Source organism: Strongylocentrotus purpuratus, unplaced genomic scaffold, assembly GCF_000002235.5.
Source record: "Strongylocentrotus purpuratus isolate Spur 01 unplaced genomic scaffold, Spur_5.0 spur5_scaffold_6, whole genome shotgun sequence".
NCBI classification, from domain to species: Eukaryota; Metazoa; Echinodermata; class Echinoidea; order Camarodonta; family Strongylocentrotidae; genus Strongylocentrotus; species Strongylocentrotus purpuratus.
Window position 1 is genome coordinate 899,537 of NW_022145612.1, and position 24,837 is coordinate 924,373.

At 36.3% G+C, this 24,837-nt stretch overlaps 2 protein-coding genes across 4 annotated transcripts; one reads left to right on the forward strand and one right to left on the reverse strand.

The window, feature by feature from the left end:
- Positions 1-95: 95 nt before the first annotated feature.
- Positions 96-8,392, forward strand: LOC100893986. Its single transcript, XM_003729462.3, has 6 exons — positions 96-2,130; positions 2,916-3,087; positions 3,563-3,699; positions 5,090-5,170; positions 6,131-6,378; positions 6,667-8,392. Exons 1-6 carry the CDS (start codon positions 1,468-1,470, stop codon positions 6,740-6,742), a joined length of 1,377 nt encoding a protein of 458 aa, XP_003729510.2. The 5' UTR covers positions 96-1,467; the 3' UTR covers positions 6,743-8,392.
- LOC764057 (nudix hydrolase 24, chloroplastic) lies at positions 7,983-23,106 on the reverse strand. Of its 3 annotated transcripts, none has more exons than XM_030972676.1 (9): positions 22,997-23,106; positions 19,245-19,336; positions 17,243-17,484; positions 16,599-16,662; positions 15,828-15,958; positions 12,928-13,046; positions 11,442-11,574; positions 10,253-10,349; positions 7,983-9,657 (listed from the first exon to the last, which is right to left on the reverse strand). In XM_030972676.1, exons 2-9 carry the CDS (start codon positions 19,324-19,326, stop codon positions 9,608-9,610), a joined length of 918 nt encoding a protein of 305 aa, XP_030828536.1. In that variant the 5' UTR covers positions 19,327-19,336; positions 22,997-23,106; the 3' UTR covers positions 7,983-9,607. The 3 variants fall into 3 exon arrangements, with proteins under 3 accessions (XP_030828536.1, XP_030828537.1, XP_030828539.1); XM_030972677.1 differs by lacking the exon at positions 22,997-23,106 and adding an exon at positions 21,416-21,486; XM_030972679.1 differs by lacking the exons at positions 19,245-19,336; positions 22,997-23,106 and adding an exon at positions 17,980-18,044 and having other exon boundaries at positions 8,247-9,657.
- Between the last annotated feature and the right edge of the window lie 1,731 nt (positions 23,107-24,837).

Consider the following 24,837-nt stretch of genomic DNA (forward strand, 5'->3'; position numbering starts at 1 on the left):
CCGGGATCGACACCCATGATAGTGGTATTAGGGTAACAGAATGACAGTTTTTTCTTTTTGTATGATTGTTTTGAAATACAGGATAAAAGGGTTGTCATAACAATTATTTCTAAACTCTTTACAAGCAGGAGGGGGAAAATGGGTTATCGAATATGGTTGAAAGAGGGGGCGGGGGGGGGGGGGGCACACATCTACGAACTTGCGGTCCCCAGCCCTCGGGTCCTCGAATAATATACTTCAGACTACAAACAGAAAATAAGGAGAGAGAGAGATGCTACTTCAAATTACATAAATGATCAAAAATAAAGAGGAGTTGGAGAAGGAGGGGGAGAAGAAGGGAAAGATGAAAAAGAAAAAGAAGAAAAAGAAAATTGAAACCTGTTGAGGTTGTGCACAGTTAGTAGGTTTAATAAGTAAATGATGCATTTGTTGTGTTTGTAAAATGATGTATTTCTATATCTCTGTAAATACTATACAGGACGTAACGAGAGGTATTGCGAAATTCCCTTCCTCCACTTTCACCAGAGTGTGGGCTAACAATGTAATCACCAGGCAATACAGAATAGATGGATCCGATAGGGGACAGAACGTGATAATTAAGTAGTCCAATCACGACGCTACTATGCACGCTATGCCCGCACATAGTCCTGATGACGTACAAAGGGGTCGTCGGGTCAATTACGATGAACCTCGGACTAGATCAGTATGGGGAATCCCCGTCTGGGTTTTCCCGGTGCGGGTGCTTAGTCTATGAATATATACCATTCACTTCACAGTCGGGAAGGTCATGTTGTTTTGCAGTACTGTACAATAGCTTGGATGGGTATGATTGCTCTAATTAAAGACTGAAAAGTAAAACTACACTTTCTTGACAGGCGTGGTAAGTGTCACGGTAGAACTCTTTTTACAACGTGCCTCATAAAAAAGCTTTTTGAAAACATAATATCGGCATGAAAATAGTCGATAACAATTTGGTTTTATATATCTCTATCTGATGTATTGTTCGTGATTTCCCTGGGGGAAGTTCATTGTGCTTAGTCTCTTACCCCCTCTCCCTCCTATGAACGGTCGCATGTCGGGGTAGTGGTGGACTTTGCCAGTTTTCAAACATGCCTCGATCCCCTCCCTTGTAGCCACTTCTAATCCTCGATTCGTTCTTTCTACTCCATGGGCCGGACATAGGATTCATTCATCAATTATTTCGAAAGTAAGTCTACGTATGTGTGACTGTCGCATAATATTGCGAAACTAGAGAGACCTTGATACGGCCTAGATAATGGATGACAATTATTTGAACGCCGTGTAGTATTGTCAACATCACAACAGATTGTTAATTACGGGCGCACGCACGAATAACGACTCACAATGACCGGTATATAAGTTTCAAGCATTAACGCTAGAGATATAAATATAGCGCTGAATACACTGCCGATATACTTCAAGTAATCAACAAGTAAATGATCCACGATGTCGTCACAATCTGAAGATACAGAGGTTTTATCCCTTCATGATCTCGGAGGACGTGTAACAGACGTCGATGAAAATTCAGCCACTTTTACTGCTTGGAAATCGAGCTATGAAACACTCGAAGCAAAACTCACTGATAGGTCTATTAGCATTCTTCGGAAGTCTACAAGTTTCAAGAAGGTAGTCAGTAACGTGAAGGATTTCCTCTTCGAGGGTGACGAAGTCGTAATCAACATCAAACAGGACAAGACAGACCAGACACAGTGGAATGTAACACGCGTGCGACTGTGCCCTGATCAACGACCACCGCACTACGATGTAGTAAGAGATTACTTTGTGAGAGGAAAACAAGGCCCTGCTCGATGGCCGAAGAAACAAAGATGCCACGTACCCCATGCTCGCGTCGGCGAGATTGTTTCAATCATGAGCGAGATCTTACAACGATGGTGCAAGATCCCCATCAAGCTCTTCCATGACATCGTCGATGAGTACGGCGATGATCAGGGAGGAGTGTTCCAATCTTACGTCAAGACTAAGAGAGCCTTAACAAGTTTTATTCGTACTGTTCCTCAGTATTTCTACATGGACGATGATGACAGAGTATGCATGTACGAGGGATTCGATGATGAACTTTTCAAGACAGAGTTTGCAGAAATATGCTTGGTAAGTATTGATTTGAACATACATTTATGTCAATGGCAAACTATATGGTTGTGAATTGGAGCTTTATAAAACCAAGAATGTTTTATGATCATGCATGATGATATAAAAAGAGCCGCAAACAAAATGTTGAAAGAAGAATATTTCAGTGACATGGAATGATAGTTCAAGTGGTGGATCGGGGGATGGGGGAGGGGCAATTACTATTATGTTGTGTAACAGTCAGTAAAATGTTAAGGTAACAATCGCTCAGTGTGGTAAAGTATAACTTTCATTCTTGAGTTTTAAAACAATGCTATAATAAAGTACATCATTCCCGGGACCTTTCCTCACCCTTCCGATCCACGTACTAACCCTGGATGTACATTAGCTAACATACTCCGGAAGTTTGTAATGAATCACAATACATTGCGAAATATATTCTCATGAAAATGTTAAATTTAGTTTATTGAAGCAACCGCGGCTGTACAACTGTGCTTTTTCCGGCTCTCTTTGAAATAATAAATCGGTTCAAAATGTTATCGTACTCATAACATTTGGTAGTGTTTGTTATAATTTGTGTCGCTTTGTGTGTCTTTGTGTGTTTCTTTTTTTGTTTGTATTTCTGTCATATAAAAAGAATATACAATGAAAAGGAAGTAGCAAAAAAAAACAAAATTTACAGACTTTTACATACTATACAGTTTACATAAGCAACGGTATTAATTAAATTAGTTTAAATTCGATGATTTATGTACGATGTGTAATGATGACATTATTGTTAATCCATGTTTCATTTATCATCTTAGTCTCTCCCACAATGGAATCGCTCATACCCACTGAGTGAAGTACAAGTTATCCAGACAGTTCGAGATGGGTATGCAGTCCTCCAACCCCTCCTCCAGAGAGCAGAGAGACTGTATGGCACCGGTTCGAATCCCGGACTAGTAGTCGCCTTAGATTGTGAAGGATGTTCACTGAGTAAGTATTTACTCTTCTCTTAACATGATTTGGGAACGTAAAGATTTCTTGAAGTGGTACCTCTTTCCAATTTTTGTATTGTCTATACACACCAACAGTATTGACATTAGAAAATGGTATAGTTCTCAAAAGGGAAATAATGCCCGATTTGTAGGGTAGAGAAAGACATATCAGGTGTTTTATAGATGGCGGGGGTCAAACAACGGAGAGGCTCTTTTTACTTCTTCATACAATGTTTTAAGAGGTTGAAAACAATTTTGTTTTCGGTCGAAGTTGCACTAACGGCTTTCTTGCAGGAAGCCAACGTTATTGTTATTTCTGTGACTTCCGGTGTCTAGATAAATACCACCAAACTATATTTGGTGTTCCTCTGTTAACTCATAATGGTGTATTAAAAGGGACTCAGCATTAATTAGAGTAATCTCTATAACTCCCATACTTTATCTTTCCTACATGCTTGTATATGTCTGTATAGGTAAGACTGGACGTCTTACTCTGGTGCAGATAGCTACTATGGAAGGCAAGGTATATCTCTTTGATGTCTACCGATGTCCTTATCTCTTTCATGATGGTCTTCTTGCCGACTTCCTCGAAAGCGAAGCTGTCCTCAAGGTATATCAAACTTGAGTGAATAGGGGGGGGGGGGCAGTTGCCCTTACATATTTTCCACATAAATGAAGAAAAGAAAATGGTCCAAACCTTACTATAAGGTCTGTTTAGCCCATCATCATTCAACATTTATAATGTCTTTTAAATCTTATTTCTAATTGTTATTTGAATGTCATGTGGTATGAAAGGAGACATGCTTTAAGTAGCGGATCCAAGATTGTCAGAAAGCATATACCGGGGGATTTGAACAACTTTTTGTCCCTGGGAAGAGTAATATAGACAGTTTTTATTTTAAAGGGGAAGGGAGGTGCTGTGAAAATGTTACCTTCCTAGATTCACTTTGAACGTTTGTGTATTAAAATATATGCAGGACAACTATATGTAACTATTATACACTAACAAACATATATACAGTGCGTCCCAGAAAAAATGAAACTGAGAATTATCGATGTTTCATCATAACTTGGTCACATTTATATTATTAATAAATTAATGATACATATTTTGAAAGCTTAGATCCTCCTCTTTCATTTGATGTAACTCATATGATGCATATTTCACGCATAAGTGATTAATTCAATTTGAAGAGAGGAAACCAAAACGTCATTTGGCGGACGGTATCTGAATTTCAACGGGATAATCACATTTCTAAAAAAATGAGTTTCTGCCCTTTCATATGACACCTCAATCAGGTAAAAAGAGCTAGGAATGACAAAGTTCTGTTTGTTTAAAGTAGTGCTTGATTTCCATAATGTTATCAAACGAATTCGTTTTCACTGGCTGCCTGCCGTAGCAACAAGCAGAATTGACAAAAGACTTAAATCTGTTTCTTTGACAATCAGCCGTAGACGAAAGACTTCATGCATGGCTGATTGTTAACGAAACGGAGTTAAGTCTTTTGTTAAATCCGTTTGTTGCTACGGCAGTCAGTGAAAACGAATTCGTTTAATAAAATTATGGAAATGCAAGCACTACTTTAAACAAACAGAACTTTGTTATTCCTACGTCATATTTCCTTATTGAGGTGTCATATGAAAGGGCAGAAACTCAACTGTCTGTAAAAGTGATTTTCTCTTTGAAATTCAGATACCGTCCGCCAAATGACTTTTTGGTTTCCTCTCTTCAAATTAATTTTAATCACTCATACGTGAAATATGCATTATATGAGTTGTATCAAATGAAAGAGGAGGATCTAAGCTTTACAAATAATGTGTCATTTATCAATTATAATTGTGATTAAGTTATGATAAAACATCGATAATTCTTGGTTTCGTTTTTTCTGGGACGCACTGTATATTATATATATATCAAATTTAGAATGCCCTCTAATGAAAGAAAAAATACATAATCAATAGAAAATGAATTGATGTTTGGTGTTTATCTTTATTCTTAGGTGATACATGACTGCAGAAAAGATACGGCTGCTCTTTATCATCAGTTTGGTATTACCCTTACCAATATATTTGATACCTCGGTGAGTAAAAGATAGAAATAGATAGAAATGGTTTATTAAAAAGATCATCGCAGCCAACGGCCGAATTGCGATCCATTTCACAAACATACAATACAATTGCAATTCAAATTAAAATAACACAAAATATGAGATAAATAAAGAATCAAACATATAGAACTGATATTTCATAAAATTCCATTGATCAAATTCAATTTTTTATTAAAAGAAAGAGAAAGAGAGAAAGAAAGAAAGAGAAAGAGAGAGAGAGACAGAGCGAGAGAGAGAGAGACAGAGAAGGGGGATGAAAGAGAGAGACAGAGCGAGAGAGAGAGAGAGGGAGGGAGGGAGAGAGAGAGAGAGAGAGAGAGAGAGAGAGAGAGAGAGAGAGTTGAAGGGGGAAAGAGAAGGGGGAAAGGGATCCCTATATTACAGATGAGGGAAGATGGCAAGAAACGTTCAGAAATGCAGAAAATCGAGATAAAAGCTATCAAAAGTCATTCACATAGTACAATCATGAACTGTGAAATTACAATTTACAGTGGTATTGTTAAACTTTGATTGAGATCTTAGAGAATAAGTGCTTTGTTGTCCAAGAGGTAAACATTCTTTAAATTGTGGGTGTTTGGCAAGAGCATTGGCAAAGTCTATAACGGCTCAAGTCTTGCTTCTAATGAACGTAGATGGACCTTCATGATTCATTTAATCTCATATAACTTGATTAGGTACGAATAGAAAAACAAATCCATGTATTAAATATATACTACCAAATATAACTTCACAAATAGCCTTATAAAGGCAGTTTATACGTACAATAGCTCATTATAGGATATAAGGGGCCCTGGCCTAAGGTGAGGGTTATGTGGTTCAAAGTCTTATTCAAATTGTAGTAATCATTGGATTCACCTCATGTATTTAAACATTTATCACCACATGTTATTTCTTCTAGGTTGACAAGCTATAAATCAATCGATTTCTTTCCAGATTGACTATGTAGTCCTCCAGAACCAGTGTCAAGTAGCAGGAACTAAGCCTAGGCCTAGGATTAGCTTCCAGAATCTCTGTGAGATGATTGGTGAGGAGATGGACTTTACAATCAAGAAGAGTATCAAGAAGAAGATGGTGTATATACCAAACTTCTGGGCTACACGACCTCTCAAAACGAACATGATAAACTATGCAGCCGCTGACGTATACATGCTCCTACCGAACGTCTACCAAGTATTACACGGGTAAGAATAATGCACACATAGTAATATTGATTTGATTACCAAATACCAGCACAAGGAAAGAAGATGAAACAGGAGGAAAAGAAGAGGAGGAAGAAAGGATAAAGAAGAAGGAAGAAGAAGGAAGAAGAAGGAGAAGAAGACGGAGAAGGTGACAAAGGAGAAGAAGGAGATGAAGAAGAAGGAAAAGGAGAAGAAGAACTCTATCAGACCATCTTTAAGCTGTTGAAAACATGTGTAATGTATATCATAACTTATAATTAATATCACTTTTGTTGTTGCTTTCTTCAGATTGATCCATCCTTGGAAGAGTGTGTTTCAGCTCATGTGTCAAGATGCAATCAGAAAAGAGATTGAAGATATCTAGAATGGATAAAGCTAGGGCAGATTCCATCAAAGATCTTCCATAATGCTTCAACTTATAAATTACGGTTTAACTCTATTTCATCACTAAGTCTTCTTTATGATATGCTTCTCCACGTTTCCTTGTGATATCCCCCCTCTCTCTCTCTCTCTTTTCCCGGATCTCTCTCTCTCTCTCTCTATTTTCGCTGATCTCTCTCTCTCTCTCTATCCCTCAACATCATTTTCCTACTTTTATATCCCCATATTTTTTCTCTACATACAAAATCATGTCGAGTCATTATTGTACATAAAGAGTTGATATTTTCTATACAAATATAGACATGTTTTTATTTTGTTTGTGACAGGCTGGGTTTGTAAGAATTTTTTCAAAGAAAATAATTTGTTGTCATAAATTCTAAAGACTGATCTGAATGGATAAGAAATGAGCATGTAGAGTGGTCTCTAGTAAAACATTATCAATGTGAAGAGTATAGTTTTTGATGAAATTCAGACCAAGGAAACACTTTTGAAAATAAATCATTCTTTTTCAGATTACTTTTACAAGCTACTGAAGCTCAGTTCAAGAAGGTAAAGTCCCAGGATTTCACTGATCATTTTAAGGCATGAATGTAGTTGTAGAATTAAAGAAAAAGCAACTGGTAAAAACAATATATCATTTTGAGTAGGGAAAAAGAACATTATCCCATTTATTAGTCAAGCCACTTTCCCACCAAGATGTAACAGGGAACAAAAATTGTATATCAAATTTGTTAGATGAAAGACTTGAGTTTCACACTATTTCCCCCTCCGGAAATCATCTTGCAAATTGGTGATCTGACAGGTGGCATTACAGTGGTTTTGTATGGCCATAATTGTTTTAGAGTATGTCATGTTTTGCTTAAATCATAAACTTTATGTTTATTAATCAAGTGTCTTTGGAATGATTGTGATAAAATATTTTGTATTTATCTTTTAGAAAAATGAAAAGGTAGAATGATTTTAGTTGATTGTTTTATGACTGAAGATGTATAGACATCACTTACTGGCAATAGGCCCAGTTGGTCCTTCCATATTTATAGTGCAGCATAGACAAGTATCTAATACCGATTTTCTTTTGGGAATTAGTTACTCTCAGGTAAACAAATTACAGCTAATCAATGTTTTTAAGTTCTGATTGGTCTTTTACCATTTTGTTCAAAGTGATGTCATTAATATGTAATAAATGAAAAACAAATCATGGCAGATATTAACATAGTCTAAAGTTCAAGAGTCTGAAACAGGAAGTTTTAATCTGTCTTCATGATACATGTATCTTAGTCATTTGTGTTATTTTCTGGTGAAATGGTCGAGGTGTATGAAATGCAATACCTCTAGTATCTTGTCTGATTAAGAGGAAAATCAGAAAGATAATGCAACGAAAATGTCTCTAATTGCCCAGTTGCATGATACAGAATGTTACTTCCCTACACGGCTATAAACACATTAACCTCCAAGATACACGGCAACACATTTGCAAAAAAACTTTGTACTCTTTGAAATAGTTTATTGATATATTATCTGATCATGTACCCCACAATGTACTTTATTTATAAGTTTAACTAAGAAACACATTTACATTAAATGAGTGTCTCTGGTACCACCTTCTATGGTGGAGCTTGAAGGCAGAAACAAATAAGTTCAAAGATCAAAGATTGTCTTTGTGTTCTGTGTTCACTGTTATTGACCTTTGACATAGACTATCATAGCAATGCACACATTGGGCTTGAATGGAAGGAGAAAAGAAGATAAATGAAGATACAGAGTGGTCTGAAAATAAGTTAACGTGTTATAGATATTTGAAAGTGAGTATTGGAATGGGGAATCTCCCTACTGGCAATGAAATCATGTATGTCTAATATCATACAAGGATAACTCTCTCATTAATTTTGAATCAAAATTCATTTTAGAGTACTACTTTTCTCAATTCCAGTGATGGCACGGATATTTTTATAGAGGGAGGGCTGTAAAAATATGTTATCCATCATGTGTCATTAGCAATACTCTGTTCCAGAATTAAAATAGAAAAAAAAAAAGGTAGAATTGTGTACATTTCAAACAGACTTTCTCCCATTATGAAGCTACACATTAAGACTGAGTTGCCAGTGTGAGATGACTGATGGACTAATCTTTACTAACTCATATCTTTCATATTGTTTGTCTAACTTTTCTCAAAATATAATGAATTTGTTCCACTAACACTCCTTTAAGTAAGGCCAATGTTCCTCTTTAAGATAAATTTGAATTAAGAAGAGATACAAAATGAATAATGAAATCTTAAATAACTTTACTGAATCAATATTGTCTATTTCATTAGAACTGCTTTTTTCCTAGTACTGTACCTTAAAGAATACACATCAAGAGTTGAACACCTTTAAAGGGTATATCCAATCTTATCACATACAGGACTTACTGACAGTCCTACCTCAATCAGAAATACTGTTCTTCATTTTGCATTTTACTTGTTGCATATTTCACCAACATCAGTTGTTACATGGTGTTCATCCAACCGCTATTCCAACCTCAAACAGGTACCCTTCATCTATGATATGACATCTAGATTATCAAATGACCTGAAATATAAATCTGGTTGTTCCGCTCTGCCAACTCAAACAAAACAGGTACTGTTCTTCATTTTGCATTTTACTTGTTGCATATTTCACTAACATCAGTTGTTACATGGTGTTCATTCAACCGCTTATATGCCAACCTCAAAACAGGTACCCTTCATCTATGATATTACATCCAGGTTATCAAATGACCAGAAACATGAATCTGGTTGTTCCCGCCCGCTCTGCCAACTCGGTCCTTCAACCCATCTGTCCAGGTGTGGTGAAAGCTGGTGAAGGCTTCAGAAATGAGTTTGATGAATACTGGACAGGAAATCCAAGTAATGAGGTTCTTGAAGATAGAAGAGAGCAGAGAAAGAACACATTACCTACATTCATGTGCATAACAATCAAACACAAAGAATTCATTCAAGATTATACCTAGAAATTTATATGATATTCACAGAAAAGTACTTTCCTATTCAAAGTAGGTTTTCCAAAACTTTTTTTTCTGAACTTAACCAGCTGACAACATGTAGCTCTTGAATAGGCTAAGCTTCCTAAATGATAGGTCAAGGAAAATTATTGAAATTACCAAATTTAGAATGAATTACATCGGTTGCATGAGTAAATATATGTATATATACTTTTTTTTAATTCATAATAAAATAAGGCAAGGACCAATCACACCAAACAATGCAACTAACACCAATAGAATCATTAGAAATAAGTTCTAAGACACCAATGGCAGTTTTGATGTCTATAGTTCAGACAAAATAGTAGCAAACTTCAGTTTGCAAGTACACATACATATGAGGAAGGTATCTGAAGCACAGATATAAATTTTGGATGTGTCATAGACCTAATTTCTTATGATTTCAAGAATCGTGATGAACTTGTTGAGCAATAAATGAAAATGAGCCTGTGATTGAAGAGTTTGTTCTTACCCTCATCATGAGTGATGTATCCATGTCGTATCAGGAAGTCAAGACATATAAGGCTGCAGTTTGGTTTGAATCTATCTGTTGCTATCTCCTCTTTAACCTGGTCAGAGGGTAAATAAATATACATGTTTAACATCATTGTGTTTCATAAAATGAACTTGCACATTACATAAACCCTTTCATCTTTCAATTGTGTACATCAAAGAGATTCAGTGTACCTACTAAATGATCTAGGAGGACTGCCCACTTGCTCATCAGCTCTTCATCATTTACCAGACAGACAAAATAAGGGAAGCATTAGACAACAGTCATGCTTTCTATTAACCCTATTTAGCCCGGGCTATTTTGAAACTGCATAGCCCAGGGGGGGCTTCTCAGGCCCCCCCCCCCCTGTGATCTCAGCCGTGAAACGCCCGATCGCCGCGAAAATTTGCATACATGTCAAGTGAAGTGTATAGAATACTATGGTAATTTCAATTTTTTTGAAAAATTCACTCATTTGCACATTTATGGTAATTTATGCAAATAAGGTCATTAAATTCACATTTTTGCCCATAAATCAGACATTATTCATATTTAAGCATTCTTTCTCACTACATATATTTGTTAGACCATTTGGAATAATAATACAACACAAAAATTTGAAAAACCAGGGTTATTCCTTATGTTATCTATTGTTTTGATAATTTCTTATGTATTTCTTTGTTTTTTTAACTTATGTATTTTATTGTTTTTGTTGTTTTATTTCATTTCCAACTATAATTCAACTATTTTGACCCCAAAATAAACACCTAAAATCTAAACAAGACCAAATAACCAATGTTTTACCTCTTTATTTGAAAAATGAGATTTCCATATGTTTTGTACACAAATCACAAAAATGAGCGATTTTCGGGCTGACATGCGAAGACAAAAGGACACGTGACTTTGTAATGGTAGGTCCGATTTTCGAAAAATTTCTTTCAAAAGTTGCGCAAGACTCGAAAGAAAAAAGTCACAAAATTTCAGTGCAAGATTTTCTTGCGTTAAAAAATTATCGCGAAAAATGTCGAGGGGGGGGCTTCTCAAGCCCCCCCCGGGCTAAATAGGGTTAAGCCCCACATATCAAAGGCAAATAATAAGTACTTGATATTGTATTTCCAGTCTTCTCTAATGATATACACATTAGTCCCATCGGTACAATGATTCCTACCTTGCTAAGGGGCCAAGAGCAGAACTGACTGACCTCCCCATCCTTCACTGTAGGCTCAAAGTCTGCTGGTAATTCTAGGTCATAGATGAATTGGGTTTCTGGGAAGAGACCTCGTTCATCTTCAGTGAAATAGCTGCAAGAGGAAAATAAGGAGACAAAGTAGAAGTAGGTAAATATATACCGGTAGACAGATACGGAATGGTTAATTCAGAACGTAAAAGAAAAACAAGATACCCTAGTCATTTTCAGGTTAATGGGCAACTTGGATGTGTGCACTCACAACGCTAAAAAGTTAAAACCATTATTTTCTTGATATCCTTTCTCAACAATGAAGGCAAAAATTGTTACCTTCCATAAATTATTGTATGTAGGAGAGATCAGCGTTCAAAATACACCGGGGGCTTGAGGCGATTCGCCGTGAGCTACATAATCGCCCCAGTCAGGTTGCTCAGGGGGACAATTGCAAAATTAACCAGAACGTCAATGACATAGCGCTCATCCGCATCTCGCAACAACAAATATTGTAAATTTTATGTGGTACACTTTTGAACTGGTCGAAAAATCAAATTTGCAAATAATCATCCTAATATTTTGCACAAAACTTTAAAAATGAAATGAAGGAGAAGAAGCATTTTTTGTTGTTTTTGGAATAAATTTGAATAAATTACCATGATTAATCAATGGAGCAAAATCTCAAAATTCTGTGTAGAATTTTAGTAAACCAAATTTAGCTTTACCAGATAAAGCAAACCAAATCAAAATCGGTCAAGAAATGAGGGAGAAGAAGCAATTTTTTTTCTGGAATAAATTTGCATAAATTACCATAATTAATTAATGGAGAAAAATTTGAAAATTCTGCATAGAGGTATAATGTACCAAAGTTAGCTCTATGATATAAAGCAAATCAAATCAAAATCGGTCGAGAAATGAAGCATTTTTTGTGATTTCGGATAAATTTGCATAAATTAGCATAGATAATGAATTTCACGATTCTGTGTAGAAGTTTTAAATCCCCCTTCTAGCCCTATCATATGAAACAATTAGAATCAAAATCGGTTGAAAAATAACAAAGAAGAAGCATCTCGAAAACTGTGGACGGACGGACGGAAGGACGGACGGACGGACGGAACGACGGACGAACGGACGACGGACGCCATGCCATGGCATAAGCTCATCAGGCCCTTCGGTCCGGATGAGCTAAAAATGTGCGGCTCGGTAAAGAAAGAATGTAAAGGTTGCTCCGAAGCTTTAGCTTGTAAATTTGTAAGAGGGAAAATGCTGACTTAAATAAATGATAATGATGAAATAACAAAGAATTGAGGATTATCATAGGTACCAATTCAATGGAAATTTGTATGAAAAAGAGCCCCCGTCAGTCCTAAAAGAGCCCCCGTGGACAAAAAATTAATTTGAGCCTTGGGAGAGATATCTATGTTTTTCAAGCCCAAATTAAACCATACCTCAAAGGTTAATTGTATGGTCTTACCTTATTGCACCTACAGAGACAGCTTTAGAGCTGATGTTTCTTGGTATACTAGCTTCCTCTTCACTCTCTTTCATCATACATTCCTTGATGCTCATACCAGCTGGTAATCCACCTGCAGCCTGTGTGCGGGTAGGGGGGGGGGGAGCAGGTTAATTCAATTGTTTAAGTATCTGTCTCTTTCTCTTTCCTTTTTCCCATCCATATCTCTTTCATACATAATGTCTTTGCACTATGAACATGACAGACAAAGAAAGCGGACGAAATATACAGTTCTTCATTCTACCCTCAACAATTGCTGTGGTAGACAAAGGAACATCCCTTCACTGCTATTACTGTATCATGTAAACATAAGTAGCATAGGTGAATATGCATGTGACGCCTGTTCTACACATTTTTACATAATAGCAGTGAAGAGATGTTCTTTTGTCTACCACAGCAATTGTTGAGGGTAGAATGAGGAACTGTATATTTTGTCCGTCATCTTCATAGTGTTGGTTGCCCTATAGTTAGGCATTTGTGCAGTTTATAGTCAACAGTATCAACAGTCTTATCATTTTTTTCCCCATTCAACAGACCACATTCTAGTTTTTGTTATCGATACAAAAACACAGTAAATGCCACCAATGTGCAACACGATTGCCAGAGGGGAAATTGTGTGGAACTAAAGTTTTTACAACTAACAAATGAATGGATGCATTGTCTAATAGGTCCTTCTTCATGCCAGGTGGGTGTAATCACTCTCAATTTTGTCAAGCATTTGACAAAATGACACACGATATCTTTTTCAAAAATATGCAGAAACCTATGGCAGTGAACAAAGTAGTTTTTATGTGGGCACCAACGAAGAGTAACTTATCAGAGGAATATCCTCAGGGGTGCTTCATAGGAGCATAGTCGGACCCCTATTATTCAACCTATTCATCGATCACATTCCAGCTTTCTACGTTTGTTTCGTTGAAGAAACTGATTTTCATTATGTTTTTTGATTTGCAGATACCATTACGTAATTCAGTTGTCGACGTGTTTGTATGTGCTAATTAATGTAAAAACCAGCAGAGCACTATTGGGTTTTCCAAAGGCGACATCTTGCGATGTTCGCTTACAAGTTTTTCATGCAAGAATGCCTCATTAATAATGAGGCAATTAGTATTTCAACAGTATATCCTGACAAGATGTGAGTAAAGCTTGGTGTGAATGTGCTTATTTGTTCTAAACAAAATGGAGTTTCGCTCAATGAAGTGTACACATGTACACGTATAAAGTAGATAGTCTTGTGTGCAGACCATTTGATATAAAGTATATATTTGACATGTATTTGACACATTGCTAAGAATAAGCAGTATAGACATATTAAAGGGCATTTTTTTCAGGCCTAATTATAGCACTCGATTATTTACAATGTACAGGAAAAAGCTGATATGGTGGTTTATTTATGGCTGTATTGATAGACTTTGAATTAATGGTCAGAATTAAGACTAGCTGTTGGTATTGCATATGGAGGTTGCCGTTGGCTTTGCAACTATACACATGGTCTTACAAAAGGGAAATTTATGATATCTGTTGTATTCTGGTAAAGCTATTTAATGAGTATGACAATCGATAAAGTCATTTAAAGGGATTTCTGTATGGGTTTTAATATGAATATTAGTGACTTGAAAAGTGTGTCACATTTGTTATGAAGGTCAAGAGAAATTATTTGACCTTGTGTTGTCATTCATAAAACCTAAATGTTAAAGAGGGATATTTGTAGAAATATTATAAAAGATATAAGATGCCATTTTGGTCATTTAGTAGTTATATCTATATTTAAATTAGTGCTTAATTATTCAAGAGAAAAAGGATATTCAGGCAGATTTGCATTTTCTGTTATAGAGGTTACATTTATGATTGAAACTGATATGAATGAGTCAAGTTGACTATGTATTTATGAATTCATCAATTTGTTCTTTCAGATTGAATAAAATCAAGACTTCGGCCTTATCCGATTCCAAGCGGGATATTCTGGCTGAGTTCCGTCTTTCTTAAGAGCAATCCAATTTTTAACTTTGCTCTTTCTTTAATAAGTGTATGATATGTTCTGTGTAACTGAGATCAAAAAGAACTTCTACCGTAAATTAAGCACAATTACTCTATTTAGCGAGATCATACTGAAAGAAGATGTTTATGTTTTTTGTGATTATTCATTAGCCATCGTCCCAAAAGCTATACAATAATCACTATTGTATTGCATATCCTTAATATTGCAAATTTGTTAGTTTTAAGTAAAGGATTTAAGTTTTATGTACTTATTTTGTTTCACATATTCATACATGAGTTTATAACACGTATCAATGTTTTCTAACCTGGTCACAGGTAGACCTGCGGGTGATGGTTATTAAGTTGGCTGTTTCCATACCAACATGACTACCGGTAAACTAGCGCAGCCAGTGTTTTCAGTCAAATTTAGTTTCCTTCTGTATATGAATGTATTATTTTATCCTGATTTATGTCAATTTGCCAAATGACTTTTAAAAAATAAAAAAAATAACACATTGTGTAGTCGGGCATGTTTTCCTTCTCCCCAGGGTACCAATCTCACTTTCACGAATGCTTTGATAATATAATAACAAGCCAAGGTTGTCAACTTGTCATAGAGTTTTATGGAATTAATGTAGACAGTGTTAAGGTGAGGTTGGCCAAGAAAAGCTGAAACTTAAATTCCCTTTGAATTATCATTTACAAAAATATTACATATATTTTAATGTTTAAATTTTCGCATTAATGGGTGAATGTTTGAATACTGTTATCATTCCAGGTGAATCGCTTCCTCCCTTCTACAAGATGAGTTGTACAATTTAGTTCTTGTCTATATCTCAGTTTAAGGTACATCACCCAGAAGCAATAGACATGATAATACTTACAATCTGATCTAGTTTTCCAGGGTAAGTTTGTTTGGTAGATGATCTCTTTCCAATCCACATACATATACCATCTATTGGATGTTTGTAGTAACCATTCACATGGACTCCGTACTGTTTGACCCCAAACAGACCTGAACAGGAAACAAACAAGCGCGTCTTTGTTTTACTTCAATTGACTGGGAGTGATGGTCTAATGGCTTAGGCCAACAATACAAGTTAAAAAATGTAGGAAACTGAAAGCTCATTGCAACCCTTTTTATAGACTGTATGAAAAAGCTACTGAGAAAGAAAATTATGGAAAGCACACTGACAGCTCTCTTTGGACAACACTGGAAATACCCTCACGTAACGTGATTATAACTTTCAAGAACTCGTAACTTTTTTATTGTTTGTCCGATTTCATTCAAACGTTCACTCATCAGCTCCCATTCAGAGCGATTTGCTATTGAGGTTGGATTATCTCTTAAATATGATCTCCACCAAGAAAACATTCTTAATTCTGCTATCCACTCTCACAAAGACAAGACTCATCTACTTTCAAAACAGGGGTGTACAAAATCCCATGCAAACATGGATAAGGATAAATTGGAGAGATGGGACACAGCCTGGCTACAAGACTTGAAAAAGAATTCACCAGCTTGAACTTTCTCTGAACGATAATAAAGTCCTTGCAAGGATTATCCTACATGGTTACCACAAAATCTGAAATTGTTTTCTTAAACTTACAACAATAGTTTTACACTACACTAAGCAATAATGAAAGTGACTTACATGTAGCTGACCGTTCCATTTCAAATAGAGGGGTGTCATAGTATGACCTGCTAACTGCATAATTCTAGGATAGACAAAATACATGGTACAAGTTCAGAGTCAAATTCTGCTTAAAGAAAAATGAAAATGAGGAAGTTAACACAGCAAAGTTAAAATGAACCTAACCCCTTAAAAAATGATTTGCAGATATAATGTTCCCTACAACAACAGTGGTTGAAAATAAAAGACCATACTAACAAGACTTAGTTTCTACAAAATTATCACAGTTAGAGAATGAAGTAGTCCTATGCCTAGAAACAGATGTGAAGGAAGGTGAGAAAAGGCTTACAAAAACAATGACTGCACTCAAACTACAGTCATAAACAAAACCTTCTTTTCCACAATTTGAAGGTACCAGCAAGAACAGCCCAAACTCTACGGAATGCTGAACATCAAGTTGGCAAGGCCCTCAAAACTCTTGGTTTCAAGAAGGAAAAGGCATTATACACGTTGTACCATAATAAATAGGCACATATTATTCATTTGCAAACATTAAGTGTACATTTTGTCTGATTTAATGATAATGTTTTTTGTCATTACCTCAATTTAATATTACCTTCAACAAACCAATTCTTTCTAACGTAAAATCCTCAAGATTATCTAACCTCATTCCTCCAGCCCTGAAGTGTAATAAAGTTGCCTGATTGACGACATTTGGCTATAAACTCTCCAACCCTAGCCGTCCTCTCTGCGTATGTGGTTAGGGAAGGAGACAAGTGCACTTCATTGTTTTTAAATTCAAAGAGGTCTGGTTGTGAGACTGATAATGCTTCCATCATGATGGGTGGTATAATACCAACCTGTCTTCCATTAACAATGAAAGGAAGGTAGCTCAGCTTCAAATCACCTGAAAATAGATATGCACATGAGAGGGAGTCATATACTTTATGCAATGCAGATAGCTATACTTATTATCTTCTAGCATGGCAAGGAAACATACAAAATGGGTGAAGAATTTGCTACTTCTTTTCATTATAAAACAGGAGACCAATTACCAAAATATTGTGCTCTGTATGCAAGGGCTGCCATGTCACTTTAACATGTTTACTTCTATGAGTTGTAAAAATGCTCTTTAACCTTCAACTCAACCTGTGAGTAGGATTGTCATTGAAACTGGATGTACACTCACATAGGACAGTGCAGGCACAGAACACAAGTCCAACTTGGGTCCTGGGGGAGAATTCTTTAATCTTGTTCATTGCTTACTAACCCAAAGAAAGCTGATTAAAGTTTGGGGTGTGTTTTTATACTAACTGTACACAGATCTTTGCGTGTGTGTGTGTGTGTGTGTGTAATTGGGTTTTTACAGACGTGTATCAATCAGATATGTCTGGGGACCCACCTTTAACGTCATCATCTGAAAGACTTGACTCACATGACCCAAACATCCCATTTACAGTGTTGTTCTTAAAGATGAAGTTGAGTTCTGGTCATGCGATTGCATTGTGAAAGAAACGGTGTGGAACCGACCAGAAAAGGTTGATCATCTAGCATATTAGAATTTGTGTGTATTGCAAGGTTCTGGAATCATCAAAATCATTAGAAATGTGGCCAAGTCTTGGTAAAGTTACAAACACTTGCACAGAAAGATGTATATGGGACTACACGAACATGTGGCGTAAAAAGCCGGCCCCCCGATTTTTACGATGTTACATGCATATTTAGAATATGAAGGCTTTTGAAGAGCCATGCTTTTCAGGGAACATGTCTTAACTGATGTTCTTCCACACTTGTAAAATAAGAATGAGTAATGCTCCCAAATTATTTTTCACCTCTTCCCAGAACTCAACCTTCTCTTTAAAGGATCTACACAAAGAAAAATTCAATACAACTGATAATTAGAACAAATTACATATGGATGGAAAGATTTTCTCTTGAAAAACATGAACAATTTGCTGAGAAATCATATAAATATCATGGAAAGGCGTAAAAATGCAATTTTTCAAGACCCTTCTTAGACCCCCGAACGTCCCTGAACGTAAGCCAAACACACGAGCGTAGCGAGCTCTGAATAGTCACGTCACACACTGGACAAACAGCTCAGTACCGGCCGACTACCGGAGTCGCGCGTGTATTAGTCTGCAGCTAGCCAGCCGTGTCCCGTGTGTGACGTCACAAATATTGACGCTCTACAAAGCACCGCTGAAGGCAGAAAATCTGGATCTCGAAACTAACAATTTTGAGAGTTGATTACTGCAGGCCCCAAACAAATTTTGAAGAGGAGAGTTGTTATATTTGATCAGTAAGGCTTCCCCTTCGCAATGATATGAGTTTTGCATCAATTCAAAACACTTTTGATTCTTTGTGTGTCTACTTTAAGGGATTACCTACAGCCTACATGCTAATCCCCTTAATCCTATTATAGCCCCTATTCAGGATCTGACAGTTACATTCATGAACCAATGGCCAGGGAAGTATTTTATATTTTTGAACATATTCGAATGAACAGTCAAACCAGCTAGTGACCACCTGTCTACAAAGACCACATATTTTGTTTCCCTTAAAAATGGCTTCTCATTAAAACATGTACTGAAGGAACCTGTTTGCAAAGACCACTTGTTGTGTTTCCCTTGGGTGGTCGCTATAGACAGGTTTGACTGTATTTACCTTCCCAAACAAATGATGAAGCAGCTTTCTGCACAACATTCCACATGCGCCTTGACCATGTCTCGGTAGAGCTCACTGACATCGTGTTCAAACTAGATATGGAAAGCAATGGAAATAAGCATGTTATCAACTAACAGTTCATCAGGATTCTTCCTTTCATACAGCCTAGTCTTAGAATATAATTGCAGCATGGAACCCAACACTTGTTCACTTAATACCTGTTTTGAGGTAATATCTGCCCCCCCCCCATGGGAGATAAAACAACGGAGAATCAGCCATGTTCTTTACCTCCTTTTATATGATACAGGTTTTTATAAGCTAAAGTGGACCTATGGGTGACTGCTCCACTTATAGAGTACCGAAGCTGTGACATCATAAAAATAGAAATTTGTTCTTCATTTTCCAAAAGAGCATCAAAAATAATGTCCGAAGATCGAAAACCAATTGAATATGTTAAGTATTGGCAGAGACATGACCATCTAAAAGAATAGATGTCCTATGGGAACTCAGAGTTTTAGTGCTTTGGTTCCAAAAAAATTTCACTCATTTGCATATTTATGGTAATTTATGCAAATAAGGTCATTAAAATCACATTTTTACCCATAAATCATATATTATTCATACTTGAGCATTCTTTAGACCATTTGTAATAATAATACGACAATTTGGAAGAGCCAGCTTATTCCTTATGTTATCTCTTGTTTTGATAATTTCTTATGGATTTCATGGTTTTTTCAATTGACGTATTTTATTGTTTTTGTTGTTTTATTTCATTTCTAACTACAATTCAACTATTTTGACTCCCAAAACAACCACCTAAACTTTAAACAAGACCCAATAACCAATGTTTGATCTATTTTTAGGAAAAATGACATTTCCATATGTTTTTTACACAAATCACGAAAATGAGCATTTTCGGGCCGACATGCGAAGACAAAAGGTCATGTGACCTTGTGACAGTAGGTCTGATTCGCAAAAAAATTATTTAAAAAGATGTGAAGACTCGAAAGAAAAAGTCAGCGAGTGACGGGGCGCTATCCATATGCGTTCCCAAACAATCAGAAAATCGTGGAGGGGCCTTATTAGGGTTAACACAGGACTACATCTAGACCACTCCAGCAAAGCATAGAGAGTCATAGACTGAATTTTCTGTCTCTTTCGTTCGTTAGGGTCGGCTCTATAGAGCCGACCCTACCCCAATAAGAGGCTTACGAACAAAAGAGACAGAAAATTTGGTCTAAGAGAGTCACTGCTAATGCGTATTGACCTCTAGCACTGCACTACATGTTAATAGGCAGCACTTGAATACATGAATAGTCAATACACTCATAACACACAAATGTACATAATCATGTTGATGCGGCTGATCGGCAAGTTTGACAGTAGACTTACAATTTGAATTTTTTAATTATTCTTTCTAACATCGGTAAGTTAAAAAAATTGTATTTAAGGCCATGTAAAATTGATTACATGTTGATCGTCCGGATTTTTTGAAAAAGAGGAGGAGGGTGTACCATGTTATTTGATATTTGATATTTCAAAATGGCCGCTCAAAATGGCCGCTCGGTACATTTTCCCTGACAGTCGAGGCTATTTTTTTTCAAGATGGCCGCCGACAATTTTTTTTTTTTTAAATCAGAAATAGAGCCATTTTAGCAGTGTTTTTCATGTTTTTTTTCTTTCAAAAAAAAAAAAAATCAAAAAAAAATTCAAAAAAAAAAAAAAAAAAAAAAAAAATAACAAATAACAAATAACAAAAAATAGGAGGCGGCCCCCAAAAAGGAAGCGGGCGGGGACGATCAACATGAAATCAATTTTACATGGCCTAACTGCTATTTATCATCAATTGTCACTAAACTAAAGTACCGATTTTGAGTGAAGTCAGTTGAGTTTTGTACAGTGGTGTTTGAAAGTTGAGAATCAATAGCACAGCTTTTAATACACAGCCTGGATAGTAATGCACCTAGGTGTGATCTAGACCATTACATGGGCAGAGTATTGAATATCTTTCGTTTTCTTCATTCATTCATTCATTCATTCATTCATTCATTCATTCATTCATTCATTCATTCATTCATTCATTCATTCATTCATTCATTCATTCTTGCATCATTCCTTCAGTTTTCTCCCTCTTAACTAGTTTACTTCAATTCTGTCTATTTATTTCTCACTCTCTCTCTTAATCCCCATGCTTTTTCCAATATCTTTGTTCCTCCTTTCCTTCGCTCTCTCTCCTTTTAGACTAGATCTAGATCTAGTCTATGTCTTCTTTATTTTTAGGTGGGCTGTATCTAATACAGACCACCTTATAATTTTGTTATAATCGCCTTTATATATATTTATTTATTATTATTTATTTATTTTTCTTATTTCGACCCACTTTTTTGTGTGCAAGATAATTTGAAAATGGCTCCATCAAATATCTTAAAATTTGGCACACATATGTATAGGCATATGCACAGAACACAGCAAATTTTTCGACCTTGACCTAGACTGATGACGTCATCTAGGCGCCATTTTGTGAAATTTTCTGAAAATCAACTCATAATCACATCTTCATAACCAAAAACCATTTTTCATTCATATTTATGATGATCAAGGTCAATATCCATCCTGTCAATTTTTGGTCCAAAAAAGCGCGCGTGCACGTATGTCCGCGCGTTGATGCGCGTGCAAAATTTTAAAATGCTCAAAATCGTCTCAAATTTTTTTTACATACACGTTTCAGGTCATTTTAAGCATTTTATAAAAAATCGCGCATACGCGCGCGTTTTCGCGCGTAACACCATTACAAAACATAGAATCGCCATTTTTTTTTCTTTCATGATAATTTCCATATTTTTTCAAGCAATTTGATACCATGTTCATCTCTTTATGACCATTCATTTTAAGATGAGCGTCCATTCAAGATAAATGTCCGTGCGCGCGAGCTCTTATAATACATATCATATATGGGCAAAAACATGCCTATACAAAATCCATTATAGCTCTTTGGAATGCACCGGGATCCTCAATTTTTTTTCATATTTAGATAGAGTATAAGTCGGAGATATGATTTCATGTCTCATTTGGCCATTAAGTGTATCGTGACATCATAACAATGGCCTTGGAACTCAAAATACGAATTTGCATATTATGACGTCAGCATATTTATGGAAAATTGATTGTAGATCTATCTCTGTAAATATTGATCAATTTTCTTCAAAATTTCAATATGTTGTAGCTAAGACAATTATCTACAAGCTTAGTAATAACCATTTTTCATTTTGATGACGTCATCATAGTGAAAATCTCGATTAAAGGCCTCATGTCAAAAGGCCTTCATAATTTGCGTTATCCATATAGATCTAGGCTACTAGTACTAGATCTAGATCTAAACTAGGTCTAGATCTAGAAGGTGAATTTCGTTCAAGTCATGAAACTACATGATATTGTTTTTTAAGAATTTTTAAGCAGTATCTCGCTTATTTTTGCTCTATTTTGTCTCAAATTTAAGTTGACCAGCCCACCTATACTTGTTCCAAACAAGTATTATATGTAGTTATTTTTCATCCTACACCGGTCGAGTGAGCCTACACAGCCTCACTGCCCGCGCCCGCTCCCGTGAACATGCGACGAACAGCGATTTGGGGATCGCCGGCCCTGCCTTGCAAGTAGTCTAGACTACAAAATGGAAATAATAGATCTAACTTTGTTACTACACTATTTACATGTAGATCCAAATCACAAACTAAGGGAAAAAGTCATCTCACCAAAATAAAAGTTGAGGACGGGTAATTTTGCGTTGTCACAGACACGAATTTCGATGATGTATCATTCTGAAATTGTTTAGCAGCCTCAGCTTGTTCGTGACTACATGCTCATCACATCACAACACAGTGTTCAGAGCGCCCGGTTAGAGAGGTTCATATGTTACTGATTTTGTGGTTTACATGCACGTTTAGAATACTAGAGCGCTCGGATCGAGGAGGAGGAGGAGGGGGTGGGGGCATACTAGTGAATTATTTTCATATTGTTACTTGTAACTTGATTGGTTCTAGTACCATCATTGTACAATATCACCACGTAAATACCTGCTGAACTTAGAGAATATATTGTATGTTTGTATAAAATTTATAACGTTTAAATCTCAGGGGTTTTAGGAATTTAAAAACGGTCAGATGAGCATATTTTTATACCTCATTTGTGACACTGGCAGGTCACTAGACCTCTATTCTTTCTTTCTTTCTTTCTTTCTTTCTTTCTTTCTTTCTTTCTAACATTCTTTTAAAAAAAGAGGGGTTGGGGGGGGGGGGGGGTTCCAACCCCCAAGCCCCGCCGATCAGCGGGCCCTGACATGTAGGCTTTTAAATGAGCATTTCTTTTTGCCTGACTGTAAATTTGGGCATTTGTCATTTTCCATAAACGCATAAAAAGTACAATTTACAACAAAGTGAGAAAGACGTATGAATTTTATGGGGGGGGGGGACTGCCCCCGAGCCCCCATCAGTACTCCAGTGAACGAGAGGGGCAAAGGTGACGGTAGTGTCTACCCCCTTACAGGGTTTTGACGTTTTCTACAATATTTACATTTTGAAGGATCACATGCGAGGGAGGTTAGCGACCATGCGAGAAGACTTTCGCATTTTTATTTGTCTAAACGCTGCCCTCTATAGGGCCCTCCAGAGCCTAAAAGTGTGTTGCAGTCTTTAGTCTGTATTTGCTACACCATTTTTTACACCAGTTTCGATCTATTTGGGATAGACTTATCAAGTCCTTCTGACTTCCGATGTTCGTGAAATTGACTATTTATTTATTTATTTGATCATCAGTATTTACAATTGTAATTCGTCTTAGTGGGCAACTGTCACTTTCAATCAGGATGAATATTATAGTTATTAAAGTTAATTGTTCATGTAGTAAAACAGTAAAAGTATATAGTTCAAAACAGGAAATGAAATATTTTTTGAAAAGAAGAAATAGACATGGTTGCGGTGAAATTTCTTGCCATAGTAAACACACTTTTATCTCTTAAATGATTAGTGTGGGGCTTTATAATCTCTCATACAATAATATTTCCCTATTTGAGATAATGTATTTTTCAACCATCAGGAAGTTTGAACAATGTATACCTTTGGATTTTTTGTTGATATTTTAGTCAGTAGACAAACATGACATACATTTATTTCAAGGAGAAATAAATAGAAACCTGGTCTCCCTTTATTAGTTGTGTTCCAAGGTACCTATAGATCACAATGTATTGTTCATATAAATTCATTTTGCCAGCAGCCGATCCAGCATTGTTTTGGCAAAAAGTTAGCAGGCCAGCTTTCGACCTCGAACTTTCGAGTTCTGGTAAATAGGACATCATTCTGGTTGTGTTAATTCATTGACGTGCGCGTTTCAGCTCTTCACGCGAGGCGCCATCCGAGCGTCGCATTATTATATTAATACGGATTTAATTGCCAGCAAATACTATCCACTTCACTTTTCATCACTGGCGTACTGCCCCCCCCCCCCCCAGGCCCCCCCTCCAAATAAAATTGAACAATGACTTGTTTTCACAAGTAATGTATAAATGTTCGTGATATCATATGATTTTCAACAAAATGCT

Coding starts and splice junctions, on each gene's coding strand:
- LOC100893986 (XM_003729462.3), top strand. CDS start 1,468: ATGTCGTCACAATCTGAAGATACAGAGGTTTTATCCCTTCATGATCTC. Junction 3,088..3,562: donor TTGTGAAGGATGTTCACTGA/GTAAGTATTTAC, acceptor ATGTCTGTATAG/GTAAGACTGGACGTCTTACT. Junction 5,171..6,130: donor CCAATATATTTGATACCTCG/GTGAGTAAAAGA, acceptor ATTTCTTTCCAG/ATTGACTATGTAGTCCTCCA.
- LOC764057 (XM_030972676.1), bottom strand. CDS start 19,326: ATGTCAGTGAGCTCTACCGAGACATGGTCAAGGCGCATGTGGAATGTT. Junction 11,575..12,927: donor GTCTCTGTAGGTGCAATAAG/GTAAGACCATAC, acceptor TTCCTCTTGCAG/CTATTTCACTGAAGATGAAC. Junction 10,350..11,441: donor GCTCTTGGCCCCTTAGCAAG/GTAGGAATCATT, acceptor CCCTCTGACCAG/GTTAAAGAGGAGATAGCAAC.